The sequence below is a fragment of the Pteropus alecto genome, unplaced genomic scaffold, assembly GCF_000325575.1.
Source record: "Pteropus alecto unplaced genomic scaffold, ASM32557v1 scaffold68, whole genome shotgun sequence".
Lineage (NCBI taxonomy): Eukaryota > Metazoa > Chordata > Mammalia > Chiroptera > Pteropodidae > Pteropus > Pteropus alecto.
The window spans coordinates 2,235,100-2,262,384 of NW_006441386.1; the positions used below are offsets into that span (position 1 = coordinate 2,235,100).

Sequence of the window (27,285 nt, forward strand, 5' to 3'; positions counted from 1 at the left end):
ATGAAAGTTATGTTCAAGGAGAGGGAATGGGGGGGTCAGTAAAACTACTTCTTTCTTTTTTAAGAATGTCTCTAAAGAGACTCCTCCACCCTTGTTTAGAGTTTAGGTGCATCCATGGCATGGAGGAAAAGGCAGTAGGAGGATGTCCCATGACAAAGACTCTCTTTCTTGACTCTCTGAGCCCTCTTCTCCACTAGGCCTTGGCCTTGACCTTCTGTGTCCATGCTTGCTGAATCCAGTTTTATTAAGGATCCTACAAAGTCAGATTAGAGAGAATCCCCACCCTTCATATCTAATCAAGTTCCTCATCCCCTACTCTTGATGCCTAAGCCCTTATTTGCCTTCAGCAAGAATTCTGTTAAGTCAGTTTAGCAAGAACCCTCCATCCTTGATGTCTTCTCTTAGTAATTTTCCATCCACTCACCCAGTCACCCTGCTCCTTGGCTCTAAATCCCCACTGTTTTGTATTCAGAATTGAGCTCGATCGCTCTCCCCTATTTAAGAGAGTCAAATCCTATTGCAAAAGTCTTGAATAAAGTCTTCCTTACCATTTTAACAAGTGTCATAAATTTTTTTAACACCCTTTGAGTGGAGGGGATAAAATGGCTGGGAGTGGGGATGAGCATCCTTGCAACTGAAAAGAGTTCCTTCCTGCTGGTAGTTTCATTTTCTGAAGTTTCAGGTCAATTACAGTCCAAAATATTAAATGAAAAATTCTAGAACTAAACAATTCCTGAGTTTTAAATTACACACTCTTGTGAGTGGTGGAATGAAATCTTGCACTGCTCTGCTCCATCCTGTCCTGGACATGAATCATCCCTTTGTCCAGCGGATCTGCCCTGTATGTACTATCCACCTGTTAGTCACTTAGTAGCCATCTAGGTTATCAGATTGACTGTTGCAGTACCACGGTGCTTGTGTTCAAGTAACCCTTAATAGGAGTCTACTGCTATGTTACAACGTCTATGTCACTTCACCATGTAGGCATTGTGTCATCTCACAGTATCACAACAAGAAGCAGTACAGTACAATAAAGTACAGTACAATAAAACATTTTGAGATCACATTCACATAACTTTTATAACAGTATATTGTTATAATTATTCCATTTCATTATTAATGTTGTTAATCTCTTATTGTGTCTAATTTATTAATCAAACTTTATATGTATGCATATGCAGGAAAAAACACAGTATATATAGTGTTTGGTATTATCTGTGGTTTTAGGCATCCACTAGGGTCTTAGAACATATACCCCAAGGATAAGGGAATATCCTACTACATAGGGGAGAACTTTGCCCTGGTCCCCACAGTCCTGGTCCTGACAGGGAATGGCTGCATGAATGCCTTTGGAAGCCTGAGCAGCAGTGAAAATCCTCTGGGTCTACACAAGGGGTGTATCTGTAACCCAGAACAGCTCCTATCCCCATGGTCTCTTAGCAGTAGTGTCTGCTCTGCTTCTCCAGGACTTCTGCATCCTTGACAAAGTATTTACGAACAGGGGAACCAAACAATAGGTATTCCCAGGCATTCAGCTAATTAAACCAGTTTTTGATTGATCCCAAAACCAAAGATATGCATCATTTCTTGTTCCAGAGGTTGCACAACAAGTTCATAACAGTTACATAATAGATAACTCAGACGTGTTGGGGCATCTGTGGGAGAGAGTACTCAAATGAGAGAACCCACTGGGAATGACATTCCAGAACAGAACAGGAAAAGGCAGAGAACTAGGAGGGTGTCAGCAGGAGGCCCTGCCAGGCACAGCTCCAAGGAGGGAGGCAGCAGCATCAGGCAACCCTGTGGGAAGTGCTCATTCCCCCAAGGATATGTTAATGGAGGTCCTATTTCTGCCTTTTTATGTTAATTTAAATGATGTATGTTTATGCCCCACTGAGCAAAAAGAACATTGAATTAATACACACATGAAAGAAAACCATAGCTCTCAGCAATCATTCTCCAAATACTCTACATAAGCCTTTGGATGAAGGACTGCTTTACTCTGCTTCTAAGAAATCCCTCTATTATCACCTCCCTATTTTGAATACTTACCACAGAAGTCATTAAATATGTGGTTTAGTAATGAGAAAAGAGTGCAGTAGGTCAACAATTTATTTCAACGCCTTCTGCCTAATAAAAATGAAAGGCCCATTCTTACACTCTCTCCATTTTTAACTCAGGTTGTTTTCTAAGTGTTTGTCTAACATCTATGCGATAATATTTCCACTGTTAACAGTGAGGTTTGGAGTTGTTCTTTCCTTGACAAGTCTATGGTGTCATCTATTAAAACCTAGAAAAATATGTTGATGAAATTCTGATTAACACATTCTTAAATGGCTAGGTTTCAGCCACAGTATGAGAAAGTTTACAGGAATGTGAAATTTGATATCTCTCTAGTTTTCCCTGTAAATCAAAATTAATTTTAGATTGTAATAAAGAGTTTGAAAAAAGCATTTATTTGAGCAAAAAGGAGCTGCAGCCCATGAGACAGATATTCACCTAGCAGTCTAAATTGTGTTCCACTGAGACAAAGGGGAGGCTATCTTTTATAGTGAAAATTCCTGCTTAGGTTCTTAATTGGGTCCATTTTATGTAAATGAGGTATCCAAATAATGTAGGGAGGAGGCAAGAAAATTAAAATGTTATATCAAGCTACATTCAGAGACCACAATATGCTGATCAGTCCTGTAGCCAGGCCAGGAGGACACCTGCAGAACAAAAAAAGATTTCTGCGGGGATTGGTAACCACCCATTTCCCAAACCTGTGGAGGGGAAACAGGAAAAACAGAGTCTTAAGTGGCTGCCCTACACAAAATACAATCATTCATTCTCTATGGCTAAAACCATAGGGAACATGTGGAATAAAGGCTGAGAACTGCCAGCAGGCCTTTCACGCTACATAATCTTACCTTTTCACACTATATATATTCTTCCCCTTCCTCACTGTATATTTATATCAAATGGGTAAACTATAACTCACAGGAACTAAAGAATGATAGGTAAACTGGATTCCAACCTTCCCCTCACCCCCAATCAGGGCTTTTTTCCTTGTCTTGGGTATTTGTCTTTTTCTTTTCCCTTTCTTTAACACACTTTCCTTTTGACTCTAACTTTGGTGTATGTGCTGAATTCTTCCCTCACTCTCCGCCAAAGAACCCTCTTCTTCTCTCGGTACAGGGCTTGGTCTCCCCGCCACTTAGGGAAATTTGCCCTGTCCTGCATCACCTTTTCTAGCTGGCCATGAGAGACCAAAGAACATAAGCTTGTCCCACCCAAGTTCATGGCTCCTCTCATCTGAGAGTGGCTGGGATTTATTTCCCTATGCCATGTAGATCAATTGGCCTTGGACAAACTATTCACACTGCTTCTAGGGGGCTGGTAAGAGACTTTTCCTCTAACCCAGCAGGAGTCCACTGGTCCTGTCTGCTTTTATTACTTCTCTTCCTCTAACCTCCTTACTCAGGCATCACCATGGGAATTGTGAGAAGACCTCCTGAGGGACCCCATCCAAACTCCAAATTGAAAGACTGCAAAGCACCTTTTGGGTACAACAGGACAGATGAGCCCTCAGGGAAGGCTTCTCTTCCTTTCTCTCTTGGTCCCTCTCACTGTCTTTCTCTTGGTGCTCTTTACTGTCTCTCTCACTGTCCTTGTCTCAGGCTCTCTCACTCTCTGCCTTTGAGAGGAGACCACACTCTGTCTGTGGAGTGTTACCCCTTTTCAAATAACTCTCCTTTTGACTCTAACATTGGACTGTGTATTGAATTCTTTCCACACTCTCCAACAAAGGACCCTCTTCTCTCAGTGCAGGGCTTAGTCTCCCCCGACTTGAGGAAATTTGTCCTGTCCTACATCACTAATTTGTATGGTTCTGAGACCTGGTTGGATGGGGCAGGTCTCGGCCACTGGTAGAAAAAGTAAATGAGAGTTTCCCTGCAGCAGTTGATTCAGCCAGTGCAAACAAGTGGGGCACAGTGCAGGAAGGGGAAAGTTCAGTGTGGAGTTCTTCCCAATACACAGAGTAGTGAGAAGCTGTCAGCAAATGGCTGCTAGGCTCTTATTATTCATAAAGTTTGGGCCCTTGGTTGACCATGGGGATAAAGTACTTAGCAGATAAAGTACTTCTAGGGATTCATGAATTTTTCTCCTCAGGATCCACACTCCCTACTTTTTATTTTAGTCCTAAAACCAGTTCTTTGATGTGAGATCTGCTTTGCCTCCTTGTCCTTCCAAAAGATCTGGCCACATATACCAATCTCAGGTGGACAGTGGCCACCCAAACTCTGCTTGTAGTTGCTGTTAGAATGGTGGTGATTTAGTTTTGTAGGAGATCTTAATATGCCACCCCAATATATGACTGTAGGGGACCAGAACATGTCACCCCCAAATATTCCTCTTTGGCATAAGGATTATACTGACCTGATTATTTTGAGAAACAACAAACAGGAAAATCTCTGAAAACAGAATAGAAGTTCTCCTTTTATAAGGCAAACTAACATTTATAAAGGAAGTCTCCATTTATAAGGGTGTCTCATCCTCTCTATCAGGAAGAGATGGATGACTCTAAATCACAAGAGACTCTAAGTTTGTCCAGAGAGAGGACAGAGTTAAATCTGCATAACAAACTTACCCTTGTCCCCTTCCCATAACTGGTATCCACACCTTTCTTCCTTTGTTTTAGCTGAAAATAGTATTTAAGCCCCAGTTCTAGGCATCTCTTTGAGTTTATTCCTCCCTGACTTTCTTCCAGGTATAAAGTTAACCCATGAACAACAGGTGTTTGAACTGCATGGGTCCACTTATATGCGTGTAAGTGGACCCACGCAGTTCAAAACTGCTTGTTCAAGGTTCAACTGTATTTTCAATCTGCAGTTGGGAACACAGCTCTGCAGGGCTGACTTAAGTTATCTGTGGATTTTTGATTTCGAGGGTGGTCGGAACCCCTAACCTCTGTGTAGTTCAAGGATCAGTTGTATATGAGATATACATGTTAACACATTTCCATTTCTCTTGTTAACCTTTTCTTTTGTTATGGGGCCCCAGTTGAAAATCTAGAAGAATAAAAGTAAAGATTTTTCCTCTTCTACAGTTTCTATTTACTTTTTTTATCAGCTTTATGTGACCCAAAAATTCTATTTAATATAACTGCATAACCAGCTCAAACAGGCCCTATCTTATTTAACAAGATAGTGGGTTGCTTTTCAGAGACAACAAAACAAAACCGCAAGTCACGCAGCCGAAACATACACACAGGAGAGAACTTTGACCTCCAGCTCACCCCTGAATCAAAGTCTCGTCCCCACACCCCTCCCTACAACCAAAGGACCAGGACATGACTGGGACTTGAACACCAGAACCCTTTGAGAAGAAAGGATCCTTTGTCCAGGAAGATCGGTGCTGAAGCCCCTTACTGTACCTTCCCATAATTCCTTAGGTTCCGAAGCCCTCCCATTAAAACCTGCCCTGCCAGCGCTCCCACATACAAGCCTGTTCCCCCTAACCCCTTAAAACTCATTCTGGACTCTGGATCAGGGAGACAGATTTGAGCTTTGCCTCCTGTCTCCTTACGAGTAGACTTAATAATAAATGTTTTTAATTTTCTCTAAAGGTGGTGCCATAGATTTGGTTCCTATAAGTGTCAGACAGCAAGCCTTTGTTCAGTAACATTAAAAAATAAGAAATCTTATGGTAGTTTACTATTCCTCCCAATCCCATAGTCCAACACTGCCATCCTTGTCTATTTGATGGAAATCTTAATTATACCTGTGTATCTGATGTGCCTAACTATTGCTCCATGCAGCTTTTAATTCAATGGGCAAGTTCCATTGAAAATACAGTTGAACCTTGAACAAAGTTCTACTTTGTTCCTGGAGCTACCAAAGATCTATAAGATGTTAGTCTACTGATGTACAGAATAGAATCCCACTATACCCAGGATGGAGAAGGACCAGCTAGCATCAAAGCCTGAAAAAACATCTGGGACGACCTCTCCCACTGAGCTTTGCCGCTGCACGCCATGGTGGGATGAGGGTAGGAGAGAACAGAGGGCCTACTGAAGAACACAGTGTGGCTTCACAGAGTGGAGGGGCAAGGGTGGCTGTGTGCCCTGCCTTTTTGCTGATACCCACTGTTCTAGATTAAATGTCTTTAGTTCCTTTCTACGAAGAGGCTTATTTAAAAATGTAAATGCAACAGCACAAACATCCTTGTCCTCCTCTTCCAGCCCTCACACTTTATTCTCAGAAGAGTAGGAAAGAATTAACAGTCCACTAGCTCACATGACGTGCTTTGCACTCAGGTCAATGACATTGCACATATCATTTACCTTAACCTTCACAGAAGAGCCCTGAGACGTAGACGTCTCTCCTGACACTTCTTATGGGGTCTGAGATTCCCTGAAATTAGCCTGGACAAACAGCTGACAAGTGCTGGTATTAGGTAGCTAGTCAGACATGAGCAACAGGAGGAACAAAGGAATAAGGGCCCGGCCTAAGGACCACCCAAAGAACACCCCATTGGTAGTAGAATTCTCAGTATGCCCATGCGTACTAGGTAAAGAGTTATATAGCAGCCAGGTGTCAATCAAAATGATCTTACTTGCCAATTACCTAGGAATGCCTTTGGAACCACCCAGCACAGCCAAAATATAATGCTCTCTCTCTCTCTTTTTTGTGGCCTTTCTGTGTTGGTTACAGCACTGAGACCATGTGTCTCCTTGGGGCATTCTTTGTCTTTCTAAAGAATACTTTTAATGAAACTATTAAAATCTCAATGACCTGTGATTCTTCACTGCTGTCATTTGAGGAAGAACTGAGGGAAAATGCTAACTATATTTCTGAGCAGCCATTATCACTCTCCCCCTCCCCTGCTGTTGGGCGACACTGAACTCCAATAGACCCCAATGGTGAAACATGGACTGAGGTTTGATCCAATCTACTTGGTTTTCAAAGTCTAACTTGTTCTCTTATGCAAACAGGACTATCCCTTAAAGAGAAGTCATCTCCAGCTCAGTGCGGTGTTTGCCCCATGGAATTTCAGATTCCAGATGGAAGGCTGGGGAATGTGGACTGCAAGCATTAAAGACAGCTGTCTTCTCTGGGAGCGGGAACTACCATTTGCCCCACAGGGTCTAGTACAGTGCCTCATTCATAGTGGGGTCAAGAAATGTTTGCTGAATAAGCAAGATGAATAAAAACTCTTACTGAAATGCCAAAAAAAAATACCCCAAAATGTATTAATACTCATTGGACAAATTAGGTTATTATATGAACTTTTAAAATTATAGTGTGAATGAGCATATAGGAGATAACGAGTCAGTTACAGAGCTGGACTCAGAGAGATAAAATTCTTACAGGAGGACATGGAGAGTCCAGTTAGGAGCTGGAATAACAGAACCCAGAGGAGCTCATTGGTGTGTCTGCTGACACTGACAAAAGGAACCTGATGAAGACACTCAGTGCCCAGTGAGGATTTATGGAGAAGGTGCTGCTAAAAGAGATGAAACAGTCAAAAGGAGGAGGATGGGAGAGCCCCCAAACACGGCGCTCCCTTCACCGCCCTTCCGCATCTGCCCCTGCCATCCTGTCTTACAGATAACGCTAGGTGTCAAAGAACATCAGTAGAGAGTATTTGGAATCAAGTTTGCTGATTATGCTAGACATGGACAAAAAAAATCTGAAATTCAAAACAAAATCTGGAAGCATTCCCCCCACCCCAGCTCCAATCTAGGCAGCCACACTCAATTTGAATTCATATAAACAGTGCTTATTTGCTATGTTTTAGGCAGGGGGCTAGAGAGATAACAAATGCACAAGGTAAGCATGACGCCTACTCTCTTGAGCCTGGGAGTCACTAAATCACCATTGAGAACAGAGAAAATGATGGATATGGCAAGTAAGAATATTAAGAGTGACAGAATTTAGGGCCAGGATCTAGGCAGGATTGGCAATCATTTTAGGCAGATGGAACAAAATTGCGAAAAACTACCTAGGATTTAGCAGGGTGAATACTCTGGCTACACTTCGTGAAACATAACTTTACAGAAAAAAATAAAATTGCAAGATGCTTTATACTTGCTCCAGAGCCCCCAGACCTGTACCTACCAGAGATTCCCCTTTCCAATAGACACTGTGCTAGAAAGTGGACAGACCACCACCCTTGCTCAGCTCAGCTCACATTACTCCTCGGGGACAAACCAAGGAGGCAAATACCAATGATTTAAAAAATGCATACGACTTTCTGTCCAATGGATAATACAATTTCTTTTCCTATAATCATCACGAAAGTTCATTATTTATTAACCCCTTCCCCAAATTTTAATATTTAAAAAGAAAATCACCACAATGAAGTTAAAACAAAAAATTAAGAATAAAAGTTCACATTTTTAAAAACCTAACCATTGGGTTATAAAAAAAAATACTTCTAAATAACTCTTAGATCAAAGAAGAAATAAGAACTGAAATTATACACTATTTAGAAAATAGTAACAACTCAAACACTACATATAAAAACTTATGAGCTGTGGCAAGGTCAGTAAAACACATAACATTAAATGTTTTTGCTATTAAGCAAGACAAAAGGAAAATAAATAAACTGATATTTCAACTCAAAAGGGTACAAAGCAAGACGCCAAGGGCAAAAGGGGAAGAGACAAAGCCAGTTGTAGAACTCATATACCGGGGAAAGGAGGAAGCGATAACTCAGGAGCTGATACTTTGGAAAGACCAACTAAAATTAAATCTAATTTTAAAAGGAGGGAAAAAATATGTAAATGTTATTAGGAGTGAGAAAAGGGCTTTGACCACAAACATAAAGAAATTTTTTAATGTTTTCATGGTAAATGAATGGAAGAAATGTCAATCCAGGAAGCTTTCTGAGACAGACTAGAAAAGAGGCATAGAGTAACCACTGGAAAAGTCATCAAGAATTACTGTCCAAAAAGACACTAGACCCAGTTTCTACTGTTTTGAAATAAATTTTGTCAATTTTTTGAAGAATAGAAAAACAGCATGTGATCTGAAGTAGCCCAGAATATAAAAGAAAATGAAAAATTAGTAATTTTCTCCAAACATATATAATGCTCATTATAAAAGCAGTAAAGCCAGTACACACACCTTGAAAACATTATGCCAAGTGAAAGAAGCCAGCCACAAAGTACCACTTATTTCATTTACATGAAAAGTCCAGAATACCCAAGTCTATAGAGACTAATTTTAGTAATCTACTGAAAGTAGATTAGTGATTGCTAGAGCTGAGGGGGTCGGGAAGAAATGAGTAAGGGGTTTCTTTTAAGTGTGATAAGCATGTACTAAAATCATGATAATGTTTGGACAACCCTGTGAATATGCAGTACTAAAAGGCATTTAATTGTAAACATGTTAAGTGAGTAAAATGTATAATATTAGTTATATCTCAATAAGACTGTTATTTTTTTTTAAAGACAGAGCACACACACACACATACACAAGAGAATACTGCATACAAATTTCACTAATCCATCAAGGGTTGAAATTTTTAACTAAAATACTGGCAATTAACACACCAGGACGAAGTAGAGCTTATTCCAGGAATACAAATATGGCCCTATTTTAGACAACATATTAATATGATTTGAAACAAAAAATCATAATCATCTTAATAAGTACCAAAAAGGCATGTGAAAGCATTTGTGTTCCCCAAAAAAACTCCCAGTAAATTAGAAAGACAATTTTCCTAACCTCATGTCTATTTAAAACAAACCATTATTAGTCATAACAGTGAAATGCTCGAGGCGCTGCATTAAGTGAAGAATGAGATAAAGATCCGTCACCATTAATATTCAATATTGCTCTGCAGATTTCAATTGAGGCAATAAAAAAAGTATAAAGGAAAAGAAAAAAGAGGCAAAATTATGCTTATTTGTTTATAATGTGATGACCTATCTTGAAAAATAAAAACAAAAGTATCAATGAAAATTACTAGAACTTAAGATTTCAGAATGTGTCCAGTTATTATTAATAATGAATGAAACCTTTTACTGAAGTAGAGCAGATGTACAGAAAATTACACAAATCTCAAGTGTTCAGCTTTGTTCATTTTCACAAATAGAACACACCCATATAACCATCATCCAAGTCAAGAAACAGAAGATGACCACTCTTCCAGAATTCCCCTCTGTACTCATTACCCTGTGACTACTTGCCCTGAAATGATCACTATCTTGAGTTCCAAACTGTAGATTAGTTGTGCTTGATTTTGAAATTCAAATAGAAAGAATAAAATAGCATATACTCTTTGGGATCTGGATTCTTTGATTTAACATTATGTTTAAGAGACACACATGCCTTTTGTTTTGAAAAAATCGCATTAATATCCTCAGATAAATAGAGAATATATTGCATTTATAAAACAAGAACTGGGCGCTGTGACAAAAGATCAGTTAGAGAACCAACAAAAATCCTTGAAAATTAAAACACAGAAGCAGAAATAGAAAGCTTAGGAAATAAAGTTAAGGAAATTTCCCAGAAAGTATAGCCAAAAGACAAAATAATGAAGAAAAAAACAATAAAGATAAGAAAATTAAAGAACCAGTCCAGGAAGTTCAACACTCAAATGAAAAGAGTTCCCCAACTGGAGAACACACACGCACACGAAGAACATCGACGGTGAACATGAGTTTCCATTGGAAAGTTCTCCTGAGTATCCAGCACAATGGATAAAAATAAACCTCAAAGCACATCATCATAAAATTTCATAATGCCCATGGTAAAAGAATTTCTAAAGAAATAAAGACAAGTCACCTTTAAAGAAGTGAAGGCGGAATGGCTCTGGCATCCTCCATAGCCATGTAGGAATTTGGAAGACAATGGAACACTGCTTTCAAAACCTGAGGGAAAAAACCTTTCTAAGTGGGAAGTGGGAATATTGATATTTTTAGATATGCAAGGACTAAAAAGTTTACTTGAGGGTATGCACCACTAAAATGAGGAGTAAGCCAAGGGAAAAAGGACATGAGAATGGGACTCAGGGGATCCAACACCGGAGAGATGTGAAGAGAACCGAAGAATCTGTTATATTAGGCAGTCCTGATCGATGGAAAGAACCCTCTGAAGAGTTTTTTCAAAAAGATGAACTGGGTAGAATATTTAATGTAGCTGAGAGGATTGGGAGGGAATTCAGAAAAGATTCAGAGGGTCTGGGGTCAAATTAGTGAAAAAGTATATAGGAAACAAAGCAAACGAACAAAAAGACAATGATTAAGTACAGAAAAAAACAAAAAGCTGTGCAGGAAAGGGGAAATAAGCAAAGTATACTATGTGGATGAGCTGTAAGTAGTTATAACAAAGGTAAATATTTTAAAAATGATCTAAACAAAATTAAAACTATAATGGAGGATGGCGGAAGGAATGAGAAGTATACATAAATGTGGCAGGGATCGGTGTGGATGAGTGGAAAAGCATTATTACCTCATTTCCCATAGTAGAAAGTTAAGAAATCATGCCTAAATCTCAAACAAACAAACAAACAAACAAAAAAAACAAGTAGGAGCGTGTGTTATTTAGAGATAGAGAGGTAAATAGAAGGATCATTTACAAGAGTGGAGGGTGGTACCTTTAGAGAGTGAGTAGGGCCATGTAGAATATGTATTTGACACTTTAAATATGTACATACATAATTTTTATAAAACTAAAAAATAATTTAAATATGTAAGATACTAACGAATCTTAGATATTAATGAACCACAATAGTTGTTTTTTCTAGATGGTGTGATTATGAGTGATTATCTAATACATTTTTGTATTTAAAATTTTTTACAATAAATATTAGATTTATAATGGATGCATAATAAATTTTACAATAAATACAAAATGAAAAGTATTTTTACAGTGTGATTTTAATATTCTCCCATCTCCTCATCACTGCCCTCGTTCTCTGCTAGGTTGGAAGACAACATCTGGACTAGAAGCAGGAAAGAAAACCATTCTTATTTCTTCTCTGAATGCCTATAGACAAATTACAGAGCTCTAATTTCATGGCTGTCAGCCTCTGCTCCTCCCTCCTCATATTCTTTAGGATTTGAAGTCCCTGCAATTTCAAGTTTCTTCAAGCAAATATTCCAGTTTTCCAGAGATGACTAGAAGATTTAAGAGATTTTTTTTCTGTGCATAGTTACTTTTAAGAATCTCCTATAGGATTTGGTGGAGAAGGGTATGTATGTCCTACTCACATAAAATTTATAAGTAATCAGACCACCACCCTTTACTGCTCAGAGGTATGAGAGTATGCTTGCGGGAATACATGGAGACTAGGGTTGGAAAGGGCAACCCTAGAGTCAAGGAATATCATGTACTAGCCACAGGGACACAGAGGTGGACTGAAGAAGTTCAGCCCTTTAGACAAAGTCACCACATTTAAGGGGTTCCAGCAACGTTTAGCTGGGGCAAGGGGTGCAGCAAGGCAACAAAGAAGCAGGATTTAGAGGAATGATACCAGGGCAAGCAGGCACCACAATTTCCAGTAGCTTAGACCTCTGGGCGGACAGTCAGTGTCCCCTGCGAAAGGGACTGGCCAAAGTGAGAAAGGCCCCTGACTGCCAGGAAGCCAGGATTCTGTGAACATGACATGCTTGCAGGACGGAGTGTTTAGGTGTGGAAGCGTGGCTCTGGGAGCATCATGATCAGAGCAAAGACCTGGGGGAGCAAAGCTCACAAGTGGAAGCAAGGAGATCCGGTAAGGGTGCCTAGGAGGCTCAAGGTTCAAAAGGTGAACACTGCTCCTCAGCTCACGTTGTAGGGGCTGGAACTGTGTCTTGGCCACCCACATCACATGCCTTGGCCCAGGACCCAGAGTAGGACAGAGTTTGCAGACAAGAAGGTAGGGCAAGGGTCTCAAAGGAGCTGGGGAAAAAAACAAGCCTGGGAATTGAGGGCAGGACTGAGAAAAGACAGAGGTCCTCACTGCTGCCCCCACTTGTCCTCTAAAACCTGGATACTGAAATCCCCTTCTCGTTGCTCCAGAAAAGGCAAAGCCTGTGCCGTGGAGGTGACTGAAAACTGCTCGTGTTCTTTCCTCTTTGGAGCTACCTGACCTTTGCTCTAAGTTGTAAGGTGAGCAATTTGTGAATCTTCTTGTTTTTTTCACCTCTGCTTTCAGAAGGGGATGCTAAGCTGGGAGGAAGCAGACCATGGGGCTCTTAAAATTGGAGCAAAAACCCTCTCGCTCCACTAAAACTGAATACTGGGGCTGGTGCTGAGAAAAATTAAGAAACGCTCTAAATGAAAGCACACAGTTTTCCCACCTAAAGTCCCATGTGAAGGAGACAAGGGAGAGGAAGGTGGTGAGAGGTAATGTGTGCCTGGAGTTGGCCCAGAGAGAGGGAGAAATGTGTTTCATAGTGACACTGGCACAGAGGGTAAGAGGGAGGGAAGGCTTCTGTCCCTGTTTTCCATGGAGATCATAAAAGCATCCTGCCTCACAGGTGGCCTCATTTCCATCTGGGGCCCACCTCATCAAAGTGAACATGATTGCACGCTGTGGCATGTGGCAGGAGGTTCAGTTCCCATAGAGGGAAGGAAGAGGGGAAGCTGAGGGTCATCCCTGAGGGCCGGGTGATTCTGCTGAGGCTGGAATGGACGCGGAGAAAAATGACCTAAGCTCTGGTGTCTACAGCCAGCACAAGCCAAGGCAGGCCAGCCCCGACCAAGCCAAGAAGTCAGATAGCAAGTTAGGCAGCTGCAGATAGATGTCTGCCAGTAACACCAATAGGGAAAGGAGCAGCCAGGTGAGCCAGAGACCCTGCCCAAGGGAGGGAGAGGCACACCACGACTCTGAGGCTTCCAGCCACTAGGGAGAACACACCTGCCTACCTGTCCCCATACACCCAGAAGCCAACTGAGAGTGAACACATTTCCCGAAGGGGCTCAGCATTCCCAAAGGGACAGAGTGTCTGCCAGTAACACCAATAGGGAAAGGAACAGCCAGGTGGGCCAGAGACACTGCCCAAGGGAGGGAGAGGCACACCACGACTCTGAGGCTTCCAGCCACTAGGGAGAACACACCTGCCTACCTGTCCCCATACACCTAGAAGCCAACTGAGAGTGAACACATTTCCCGAAGGGGCTAAGCATTCCCAAAGGGACAGAGTATTATCAATAACCCAAATCCAGCTATAGTGCCTAGATTTTCAAATTGGCTGAGCTTGGCATATATAATAAGAGCTCAATAAATATATGCTGGTGAGTGAATGAATGATTGAATATTCTGCACTTTTCTGTCCAAGATATTAGATCTAGAACTAAAGAAATTTCCTAACAGCTTAATGGCAAATGTGATAATTTATCATTTGTCTCCATGTCAGAGCATTTAATTGAGGCTAGAATGCCATACGCAGGGCGAAAGAGTTTATATTCACAGCCTTTCTTTGGCCTCACTGCCTTTTTGCTTCCATTTAGTTCATAATAACATAGATCAGTCACTGTTGGGAGTGGGGTGGAGGATGGGGTGGTATATACAGAAGTAACAGTAATTTCTGGATTAAGAGTTATTGTTAGTTTGTTTCTCAGTATAAGCAAGCAAACTTGCTACAAACCTTTACTGGGTGATGGCAAAAAAGACAAATACATAGATACACACATAGCTTCACAAACTAATTGGATTCGCATTGGAGATGAAGTTGACCTCTAAAGTGAGAGGCTGTGCCTTGCCCAGAGTTGTTCTCAGAGCCCTTGCTCCAACTGAAACCAGGTAAGTGAAGCCGAGGAATGGCCCACCCCCAGCGGGTTCTGTCTATGAAACCACCCACAGCCATCACAGACACTGAAGTTGGAAATTCAGTGTTAATAAAAGACACTTAAGGAACATTTCTCTCCTTTTTCCATCAAGTTAAACTTCTTAGCAGCCCCGTGTCCACTGAACTTCACACACAGAAGTCAGACTCCAAAATACTGATGTGGGCATCTTTCCAGGTCTACGAAGGGCCTCCCGTGCAATGGAGGAGCTTCCCAGGCCTCACACACCCTCATTCTCAAAAAGGTGTAAAGGAGTCTCTGCTCCATTAAGCTCTGCCGGTAGTTAGGTTGTTTGTGACAGTAAAGCCAGCTTGTCATAGCCCCTCCACTGTGACGAGCTATGAGGATGTGCTGCTACCAGAGTGGTTTAAGGACACAGCAACCTGAAGTTCTAGGGGACAATGAAGCCATTGCTCCTGACTTCTTGTGTGCCTGGTTGCAGAAGCTAATTTTAGAGCCACATTGCAGCAAAAAGTCTGAAGACTGTGACCTAAAATTCCAGATAGGTATGGTAAAACGTCAGACCAAATTTCCCTACTTTGGGAGAGTCTGGATAGAACTGCAGCCTTAAAAAATTGTGTTGGGTCAACTGACTGAAAATGCTTCAGTGTCCAGTAAGGCAACAGCAACTGGTCGTTTTTCTTTGCTGGACAGCGGGCAGCTCATTTGTCAGAGAAGGGCACTACAGGCTCTGTTAGCAGTGCTTAGAAAGTTAGGAATTAACTTCCTAAGCTCTGAAAGGAAGTTCTATTTGCTTTCTCTCCAATCTAAGTGAAATGAAATAGTCACGTGTTCCTGCATCTCCATAAAAGAGAGAAGGAAACGGAGAGGGGCTGGGCTCCAAATGGAGCCTCGAACATAGCAAACGCTGTGCACCTGGGAAGGCTTGATAAGAAGGAACCACCTTGGAGGATGAAACCCTGGAAAGGACTACCGGAGAACTGAAAAATGGAAAACGCTGTTGGAGAACAATTCTTAACCTATATCTTAGTCATCTCACCTGAAGCACCCCCTAAAAATGACGGAGGGATAATAATGCACTGAGGACTGGACAGGCCAGGAGATAAGAAAAGAGTTCTAAACTGTGCTGCAGAGAAAACGATAGGGCAGCAGGGAAGGAATGAAGAAGGAGCACCTTCTAGTCTAAACTCAATCCCAGTCTTCTATGCTTACTTTTTGGGCTTTGAGAGTAGAGTGGAAAAGAGAAATGGGGAGAAAGGACAGGGGAAGCAAGGACTATGAAAAGGCCCAGAACATGGCACGTTCTGGAATCCTCTAAAATACGGGGAGTTAAAAGCTACCAAAATAACGGCTGGAGCCTGTCTCTTCCCACCCCCACCCACCCACAACTGTACCCTGCCAGCTCCACCCAAAGAGGAATCTGAGCTACCTTCCTCCTGCCAGATCAATTTGCTAAAGTTAATGGTATTGCTGCCATTTAACTCAGAGGTAAAATGGCTTCTATTTTTTAAAATCTTAAATTTAAAATGAAAAGGATCTGCTTTTTGGCGGCCCACCACATAGAACCTCTTTGTAAGCGGCGAGGAAATCCAACATTATTCATATTCACCTACTTGCTGCTGTGAGCTGTCACAATACATGTTGGTTGATGGAGGCAGGTTTCTGCTTGTCATCGCTGAGACTGGTTCCCCTGAAAGCCTTGCTCTAGCTTCAGGGCACTGCCTGGGGACTTGGCTTCCAAAGGAAAGGTATCTAGCAGTGACATCAGCCGCTGATCTACCCAGGCTGGGATTGAAGGCACATTGGTGAGATCAAAAAATAGCACTCATTTCACCAAAAGCAGTGTGTTCACCACTGCGTAACCACACTTCCATTTTGTAATGAACAGCCTCCCTGAAGGGACTGACTTGGGCAAATTCCCTTATTTTCCTGTGTAAGTCCCTGGCATTAAAAATGCCGCTGCTTCGCTAGCACCCAGGGCTCTGCTCCGTATGTGGGATACAGAGTCAGGAATATCTAATGATCGGGCTGTTTTTCATAACCATGTGGTTGTATGTACGGACCAGATAAGAAAAGGATTGTAGGAGTCCCACAGTGAGGAGTAAGACTTGCCATGGTAGGGTACCAAGGAGCAAAGGTAACAGCAGCAACAACAATCATAATAGCTACCCTTTTAAAGGATTTTACATGTATTATCTCACCATTTTAAGCATTTTACATGTATCTTCTCATTTAGTCTCACAACCCTGTAAAATAATTTAATACCCCCATTCACAGGTGAAGAATCTGATGCACAGAGAGGTTAAGTAACTTGTCTGAGGTCTTATAGAATGGGTCTGTAGCACCTCTCGTTGTTTTACAGAGAACTAAAGCTCAAGGCAAGTGGTCATATCTAGAGCAGAAAACAAGTCTAGGGATCCCGGGCATGTTCTTTCTACTCCATCGTGGAGCCGACTTGGGGTCACTTGAGAATCACTGTGATCATTACTAGGTATTCTTCCCAGCTAAGTGACCAAATAGCAAACGTTTTAAAGAAAGGGACATGTCTTCAATTAGACAATCTTACAGAAGGGCCAACTCCCATTCTTTGTTCCTCCAACAGCCATTTTCATTCGCTGAGACCTCATCTGGGGTCTTAAAAATCTACAAACATGAATAAATTTGAGGAGGACTGAAACACAAGGAGAGTATGTTCCATTTTGCTTGGAACAGAGGTTTATAAACAATAGGAATTAACAAATGCTCATGAAGCAAAGAGGTGAACAAATGCAACGCTATGGAGCCAACCCTTATTCCTGATCCTATTTTATAATGATATTTCTTTTGGAGTGATAGGAAACCCCTGAGTCAACCACTATTGACCTACTATCAACTGGGCTTCTCCAGGATTTTCCCATGAAGAAAGCAAGCGGAGTTTTGCGGAGGTTTTTTTTATTATTAACAGTAAATTGCCCCGTGTCTTGCTTTTGTAGTAGAACTCTATTAACTGAAACATTTGATTATCTACAACACCTCATGCCATTACTTCAGAGAGTTTACACTTAGTGATTTTAATCTAAGGGACCAAATGCCTTGTTATGGAAATTTTCTGCTACTGGAACAATACATCTTTAAGTACTAGGTAGGTTTTATGGATAAGAAAATTAAAAGCTTATTTACACAAATGGCGAGTGACTTACCTAATGGAACAGACTCTATTGGTGGTAACATTGAACAGATCATTCCTCGGTTACTGGAAGTCAGGAAAAGGTGGAGAATGTCTAGGTTTTCCACTATGATTTTTCTCTTCCTGAGTTGTGACAGGCTTCACCTAGCCCCTGAGCTAGATTCCTTTTCTGACTCTCCTTTCCTATACCCAAAGGGAAGTACAAACCACTGCGGTTTTCAATCTGTCCTTACCCACAACAAGCTGCAATTGGCCAACATTGTATACCTAACCGAGGTGCATTAACAGTACTGGTCCGGTTAGTCCAGCTCTGTGCAATGCTCAGCTTCTGTCCAGCATGTTCCTTGGTTTCTGAATCCCTGCTTGTGACTCTACCATGACAAATTATGCTGCTCTGCAATTAGAACCCAGTTAAACTGCCTGGCATACTCTGTGCTGCTCTTCCACCTCCCATGAAAGAGGGACCACACATGACTCTGAGCCAAGAATCAATCCCAACTGTCTTCATCTTATTGTAAGATTGGCCATCTGCCACCTGCTGATGGCCACCAGCTCCTAAGATAGAATTCACATTCCATTCAATTCCCTATTAAAAGTATGCAAGTCAATAGTTTTTAGTATGTTCACAGAGTTGGGCAATCATCACCCAAGTCAATTTTAAAATATTTTTATCACTGTCCTAAAAAACCCATTCCCGTTAGCAGTCATTCTTCACCCCATGCCTCCCCCCAGACCTAGCTGACCACTACTTTCTGTTAATTAGCTTTTTATTCACTTCAGTCAACTTCATTAGACCAGTGGGTTGAGTCTGGCTTCCTCTTTTTGGCTTTTAGAGAGCTCTATAAGGTGGTCTTCTCAGTCTTCCACCTTTCCTGTACCTTTTTCCTCTCTACTTTTAAATGCACATTCATTATCTTTAGTCTCCTCACTAGCCCTGAAACACCCCGTTCTCACTATGCAGTAATGAGTTAATCTAGTGGACTTGGGTTGCCCAAACCCTGCATAGGGAAGCTATCTCTATTTCAAAGTCTAAGAAAATTCAGTACTTCACTTAAAGATTTCCTCTGTGTAAGTTAATCATATTCCTCTATGGTGGAAAAAAAATAACCTCTTTTTATATACATTTGTGCACAGAATTTGAGATCCCAGCAACTATACATATCCAGGACAGCCCTTTCAACTAAAATTGTCTAACAGGCAATAATGGCTCCTGTACCTTATAATTTTTATCAAATTATATGTTGGATTAAGGATCGCTAATTTTAACCATCAGTTTGAATTAGTTACTAATGAGTAATGTCACTAATTACAGGGCCACCTAACAGAGTAGACAGGCACCACTGGCACCTCACAGAAGATGCCTGACTCAGCTTTCCGCCAGTGCCCTGAAAGCCATGTGCTATAAAGTGTTCCGTCTCTGATGACACCATCGACCTTTCCCTCCTGTGGTAAAAGTCAAGGGATTTTACAGCTGGAAAGACCTGTGAAGATGAGTGATTCCCAAGCTGTGAGCTGCAGACCTCCGAAGGATGCTAATCTAAGCCGGGTTTCCATGAACTCATGGTATATCCAACCAAGATGACTTCAGACTAAATACATTATATTCCTCATTCTTATTTTTGCTATTATTTTTCACATAATATTATAAATAACAAATTTTAAGTTTGACAACTGAATTCATAGTTTTTGTCAAGAAATCCTCATGGGAAATTTATTTTCCTGGACTCTCACAACAGCCATCAATTAGTTTTTACAGTCTTGGCCAGCTCACCTATTGCCATTCTTCTAGGCAATTATTCCAGACCTTTATCACTTTTCTGTATCACCGAATCCAAGGCCTAACTCTGACTTTTAGCAGTGATTTCCTCCTAATTCACAGGGGAAATGTGGGTCATACAGCATGAGTTCTCCCTTTCTGTTCCTCAAGACCAAACTACTATTCATGTTCTTGACACCACTCCTCCCTCTTCAGGATCATTCTTTTCTGATCAGCTCTCTCTTCTATGGCTTCAGACCTTTCCTCTCTCGCTGCTCCATGCCCTCAGCTGTATGCACTGTGTTAAAACAGGACCTTTCATGTTCTCATCTGGGCTGAAGATGTTCAGACAATAGGCACTATATTCAAAGAGATCATGCAAAATTTTCAAAGCAGATAACCAAAACCAGTTAGCCGACTAATGAGGGCAAGTAAGTAAAGTCTGGGAGAGGAATGTGTTGAGAGAGCTTCCCAGGAGTGAGCTGTACTGAGTCCTCCTCCCCGAGGAGAGGAGGCAGGATGCTGCCATCTGACCCAAAGCCTGGTGCTCAGTGCTCTTGGCAGTGGAGAAACATCCTCCCTGGTGCCTGAGTCATCTTAGCAAAAGAAAAGTGGCCTGTGGAGCAGAGGGAGCTCCCCTCTGTGTGTGGGAAGTTGCCTCTTCTCTCCCATGCAGGACCAAGGTATGTGAATCTTGGAAATCAGATATGCATCCCAGAAGGGATGCTGACCTGTGGCCACTTTAAATGTAGTCACTATAAAAGCTCATTTACAAAAAAGAAATGAAGTGCTGATACATGCTATGTGTATGAACAAGAAAAAACCTCATAAACTTTATGCAAAGTAAAAGAAGCAAGACACACACACACACACAAAAAACACATACTGTGCAGTTCCCCTGATATAAATTGTCCAGAATAGGCAAATCCATAGAGACAGAAGGTAGACTGGTAGCTGTCAGGAGTTGGAGGGAGGAATAGAGAATGATTATTTAAAGGGTAAAGGATCTCTGGGGTGATGAAAAAATTCTGGAACTAGTGGCAAAGGTTGGACAACACTGCGAACATAATTCCACTGAATTTTATACTTTAAAATAGAAAAAATGGTAAAATTTGTTATGTGTTTCTCACCACAATTAAAAAAAGTCATCAACAAAACAAAAAAAAAAGGTAATGTCTGAGGTGGTGGCTTACAAGATATAGAAAAAAAAATAAGTGTCTATCAATGGAGGAATGTATAAGAAAACATGGTGTATACAGTCACAATGGAATACTATTCGGCCTTTAAAAAGAAGGAAATCTGCCATTTGCAACAAAATAGATGGACCTGGAAAACAGGCTAAGTGAAACAAGACAGAAATGGAAAAACAAGTACTGTGTGACCTCATTTATATGTAGAATCTAAAAAAGTTAAACTCAGAAACAGAGACTAGAGTGGTGGTTGCCAGGGCTTGAGGGCAGGGAAGGGGTGATACTGGTCAAAGGGTACAAACTTCAAGTTTTAAGATGAATAAGCTCTGGAGACCTAACATACAGCATGGTGACTCTAGTTCATAATAATAATAATATACTGTTACCTGAAGTTTGCTAAAATAGTAGATCTTAAGTGTTCTCACCATTAAAAAAAAAGGTAACTGTGAGGTGATGGATGTATCAATCAGCTTGGCTAGGGTAATCATTTCAGAGTGTATATGTATACCAAAACATCATGTTTTGCCTTAAATGTATATGATTTTTATTTGTCAATGATACCTCAGTAAAGCCGGAAAGAAACAAATGTTTTAAATACATATGTAAATTAAATAATTAGGGGGTAAAAGTAGTGGTTTATCGGAGTGTGAGATCCTAGCAGCAAGAGGGTGTGGATGCGAAGGCAGACTAGAGGGAGCACTGGGAGAGGCCAGCCGAGGGAGAGATCCTACCGGCCTGAGAAAGCAGCATGGAGGTGCCGATTCCCCACAGCCTCCATTGAGCCGTCAAAAGAACCCTCCACGTGCCCCAGGAAAGAACCAGCTTTATGCACCTGCTGCCCCAGAAAACACAAAAACATCATAAGTCACTCAAACAAGAACCCTCCTACTCTCCTTTGTCCCTCCACCTCCACCCCTACCCCTTGCTTGGCCCTAGGTGGGAACAGTCTCTGCATCTCCTGAGGGAAAGGTGAATGAGGAAGAGAAAGAATAAGAGCTCCAGTCCCTCTTCCACTGCAAAGGGTCAGTGAGCAGCACGCCACAGCTGAGGGAGAGGAGGACAATTTCAATAACAAAATGAGGCTAGTTTGTGACTTAAAGTGACCCTAGGACTTTCATTACCCAACAACAATAAGAAACATTATGGGATCTGCTGGAGTTTTCATGGGGCATGAGAAGGACTCATTGCACTAAACAAATTCAATGCAACAGGAAGAAATCAAAGCAATTGAGGTTTTATAAATATAAACCATGAGTTCTATTTGTTAATTGTGCTAGAAGTACTTGCTCAGTGTCTTCCATTCTATAAAACATGTCACTTAATTTTGTGCCTTCCTCCACAGTTTCTGCCTCTCTCTTCTCCAAGTCCCACCCCACCTCAAACATCTCAGAAATATAATCTGCACTCACTCTCCTCATTCTTCATGTCCCATTCATGTCTCCACCCACTGCCATCTAGCTTCAGACTCACACACTTCATTAAGATGGTTTCACTAAGGTTACGATGAGCCAATCCCTTAAACCAAAAGGTACTTTCAGTCTTCCTGTTATTGAAACCTTATGACATCACTGCTCTGGATGTCCTCATACTTCTCTGACCATTCATGACTTGTCAGTCTCTTTCATGAAGGCTCCTTTCATCCCCCAAAATATTAGGGTTTTCTTTCTCCTACTCCAATGTACCTCTGGGCAACCTTATCCTCTTTTAAATGGTTCACTAGACCTGTCCTCTCTTCTGAGACTCAGATGTCATTCATCTAGTCATTCATTCAATTAATATTTTCAGCATGCCTACCAAATGCCAGGTACTCATTAGGCACTGGGGATACAACTAAAATAGCCACAATCCTGGATTCATAAAGCATATAGACTAGTGGGCAATAAAAATGGTAAAGAAAGGCTCTCCAATTGGGAGAGGCAAGGAGAAATATCTAGCAGTCATTCTGAATATAAGCCCTGTAGATCATTAGGAGCTTGGCTTCAAGGTACCCATAAACCTCATGAAATTATATGAAAAATTCTGTCTATTTATTAATGTTCAGGGGTGATATGATCTCTGGCTTTCATTATATTATCAGAGACATCCTTGACTCAAAAAAGTTTAAATTCAACTGGTCTAATAGTAGGTTGTTGATGTGACATTGGAGATGACGCTTCTTTGGAGGAAAATCGGAGCTTAAGACAGATTTGAGAGCCTTCTCTGCACAAAGGTGAGAGCTGGGTCAATGCTTTTCAAAGTCTTTCACTCAAGAATCTCAGAGGCAAGCTGAGGGCTGTGACACACAATGCAGGCAGGAGGGGACCTCTCATGGCTTAACTCAAGCTCCAAGAAGTCCAGCCATGTTTCTCCTATGACTTTGAGTCACACTTTCCCCAAATCCCTCAGCCCCACAATTGTGCCACATATCACAGGTACCTCCATCTTCCAGTGTGAGAAGCATAGAGTAAGGCTGTCTTGGGAATGACAGAGGTCCCCAAATGAACACACATAGAGCAAAGACCAAATTCTGGGGACTCAGGTGGTCAAATCAGTCTAGAAACGTTTGGCACTTGTAGTTTTGAAGAAGAGGGATTTATTGCCAACATTTAGAATTCAGGAAATTTTATGAAATGGTCTGGATTGGTATCTTTTCTTAAAATCTGAGGACCTGACAATGCTGGCCCTCTGTTCCCCATCAACATCATGGGGACTGTCAGCAGCTACCTCCTTGGTGGCATGTGTTCTTCAGTCCCTATCTCCACCCCTTACACATGGCCCTGCTCTCTTTAATGGCACCTGCCCACTCTCTATACCTGAAACTGGTGTAGACAAAGAAGAACAGAAGACAAACAGATAACCTTGGGAAATAGCTGTTTGCCAGGCAGAAGATACATAGGAAGAAAGAGGGAAAGAATTGAAATAGAGGATATAAATTCCCTTAATGTAAAATCTCCTTTATTGTGCTGCCTACCAGGAAGACTCTGTATGTAAAGACTAGTCCAATCTAATGCCATCTGCATTGCGAAAAAGTTCTCCTTATTCATCCTTTACCAGAATATAATCATTACTATTAAAATATTGGGGATCACAGTGGGGAGGGAAAACCTCCATGTCCTAACATTTAAGAATTACATTGTATCTGCTTAACAACATCAGAAAGACCATAAAAATTCATTCCTACAATTAAATATCTCCATCAACTATTAATAAATTAAACATTTTATGTTATGATACATTAAAAAGAGATCATTGGTATGTGATTCTATTTTGTACATCAGAGATGCATGTAAATTAATGATTCATGATCACAACTTTTCTTGAGTCTTTTTAAAATGTGTATTAATCATCAATTAATGTTACCATAACTCATAAAATTATTACAAGCTTAATTTTCATTTTAGTGTCTTATGTATGCAGGGATAGCTGTGTTTTCTGAGCATCCCAAAGCACTTTCTCTCTGTTGCTAATGCCACTGCCATACCCTCACTCCCTTATTTATCACGGTCAGCCTTCTTGTATGTCACGGTCAGCCTTCTTGTATGTCAGGAAGAAGGCATCATTTGGCCAAAAATATAAAGCTCACTGTTTGTCAGTTCATCATTTGAATTTCATCCCTTCATCCCATCAAAATCCATGGCAACAAAATCCACCAAAATCTTTAAGCACTCCCCATTAATTTTTTAAATTGTGGTAACCACATAACATAAAAGGTACTATCTTAACCATTTTTATATGTACAGTTCAGTAGTACTAAGTGCATTCATGTTATTGTGCAACCAGTTTCCAGAACTTTTTTCATCTTGCAAAACTGAACTCTATACCCATTAAAAATAGCAACTCCCCATTCCTCTCTCTCCCTAGCCCTTGGAAACCACCATTCTACTATCTGTCTCTACGAACTTTGCTATTGTAAGGTAACTCAAATGAGTGAAATCGTATAGCATTTGTATTCTGGTGGCTGGTTTATTTCACTCAACATAACATTACCAAGGTTCATCCATATATGTAGCATGTGTCAGAATTTCCTTCCTTTTTTAAGGTTGAATAATATCAATGTATATATATAGCACATGGTGTTTATCCATTCATCTGTTGATGAACATTGACTTTTGTGAATAATGCTGCCATAAACATGGGTGTACAAATATCTCTTTGAGACTCTACTTTGAACTCTTTTGGCTATATACCCAGAAGTGAAATTGCTGGATCATATAATAATTCTATTTTTAAATTTTTGAGGAACTGTCATACTGTTTTCCATAGTGGCTATACCATTTTACAACCCCACCAACAGTGTACAAAGGTTCCAATTTCTCCACATCCCTGTCAACACTTGCTATTTTCTGTTTTGTTTTGTTTTGTTTTGTTTTAGTAGCCATGCCAATGGATGTGAGGTGGTATCTCACCCATTAAATTTTAAACATCCTGAAGGTTATGCTTTGGTTCTCAGAAAACACCTTAGTAAAGCTGACACAATTATTTGCAGAGAGCTAAGAGTATGGCCCTGCAGCATGGCACAAAGACACTGACCGTCTAGGTTGGGATGGGAACTAAGCCGTGAAGGCATCTTCAGCTGAGGAATTTTTTGATCCAAAGAACCATCTTCTTTGTTACACAGATTTCCCATAGGTAGCTCTACTCTAATGCAATCCTTCAGCTTTTGGTTTGAGGAGGAAAACAAAAGAATATGGGGTGGGAGGTCTGTACATCTCACAATCTTACTATTGTTCATAAAAAAAAAATTGTAAGATGAAAAAGAATTTCATGACTACCTGTAAAATGTTCTCACTCCTATTCCACTATTCTTTATAACAACAAACACTGTCCTAAAACTGGGGAAAAGTAAGAACACCTCTCCCCGCTCCTCTAACTTAAGACAGAACCATGAAGATTTTAAGAGTCAGTTTGGTCCTCAACTAGAACTCACAGAAAGTTCTAAACTATAACTCAAGTATCATATTAATTGAAAATCAGAGCATTTGTGGTGAGCTGAACAATGCCCCCTCACCCCAAAAAAGAATTCCACCTGTGAATGCTACCTTATATGGGAAAAAGGACTTCGCAGATGTGATTAAGTTATTAAGTTAAGGATCTTGAGATGAGGAGATTATCCTGGATTATTCATGTGGATCCCAGATGTCAACACAAGGGCACTTATTCAAGATAGGCAAGAAAGAAAAAGGCCCTCTAATGAAGGAAGCAGGGGGAGGGAGATGAGATGTAGTTATGAACCAAGGATTGTGGGCGGCCTTTAGAAGCTGGAAAAGGCAAGGAAATGAATTCACTCCTTGAGCCTCCAGAAGAACCCAACTCTGTAGACACCTTGAGTTTAGCTCTGCTAGGCTTGTTTAAGATTTCTTACCTTCAGAATGTAAGAGAATAAATGTGCGTGCTTTAAGCCACTAAGTGTGTGGCAATTCATTACAACACCCATAGGAAACAAACATGGCATCAAAAGCCACCTACTTCATTCAACATCCTTTATATGTGAGCTTCCCAACTGGTATGCCATGGGTACTATCTCCTCATCTCCAGTGGAAGCTGGGTGGGACCAAGGACAATTATCTTACAGAGCTGCCCAGAGGCCCTCAGTTACCCTAGGTGTCACACGAATATTTTCCTTTTCTATGTGTTCCTGTATCATGGAAAAGAGTGGGAAGCACTGTGATAATAAAAGTTGCAAGTATGAAAGGGCCTCAGGAATTAATACGTTTTCAGTTTTGTACTTCGAAGCTCCTGAACACAGCTCATGAGATAGGAGGAAGAATCGAGAAGTGTGAGCACCGCTGTCAGTGTCCATCTTTCAGTATCGCTGTTGGACACGCTGCCTTTGAAAACTTTAGCTAAAGGAGCAAAATGCTATGTCCCTCCTCAGCAAGAAAACTGTGATGGTGGGACACCCAAAATTCCTAAAGCAGCTATTGACGCATGCTGCTGCACCCCAGGCATTTCTCCTACCTTCCCTCCCTCAGTTCCTCTGACCTCTGGGACTCAGTGGCCACCAGAACTTGTGCCCCACAGACCTGATGGGGAGAGAAGGGTCTCCGGCGTCCCACCAGTCTTTCGGAGGGCTGATGTACATGCACCACAGCTCCCAGCTGTACCCATGGGCCGAGTTCTCGTACCGCTGCACCTCAAAAGTATCCTGTTTGATGTTATCGATGGATGGGAGGATCACTCGCTTCCGGTTCTCCTGGATTCGGGATAGAACCGGCTCGGCCCTGAAACACAGAGAAGCAGAAATAAAATCTCTCTCTTGAGGTAGCCCACACCTCAACTGGCGCAGACCCCAAGACCACAGGGAACAAAAAGAAGCAACGCAGCTAAAGGTCGGGCGTGGGCAGGCTGGAATTCAGATAGAAATTGAGGCTCTGGAGTGGCCGCCGGTTGGATCATGCAGCTCTGGGAAGCAGCGTGCTGATGCCTGCAGGGGAGGCCTGGAGCGAGAATTCAGAACACGAGGGCCTC

General features: G+C 41.3%; 1 protein-coding gene across 1 annotated transcript in view; it reads right to left on the reverse strand.

Annotated features, from left to right (window-relative positions):
• Window positions 1-27,285, reverse strand: part of GALNT17 (polypeptide N-acetylgalactosaminyltransferase 17) — a 409,742-nt gene that overhangs the window by 178,830 nt on the left and 203,627 nt on the right. Inside the window, exon 5 of the mRNA XM_006918523.1 lies at window positions 26,841-27,038. Within this exon, the coding sequence (XP_006918585.1) occupies window positions 26,841-27,038 (198 nt within the window). The remainder of the gene's footprint in view (window positions 1-26,840; window positions 27,039-27,285) is intronic.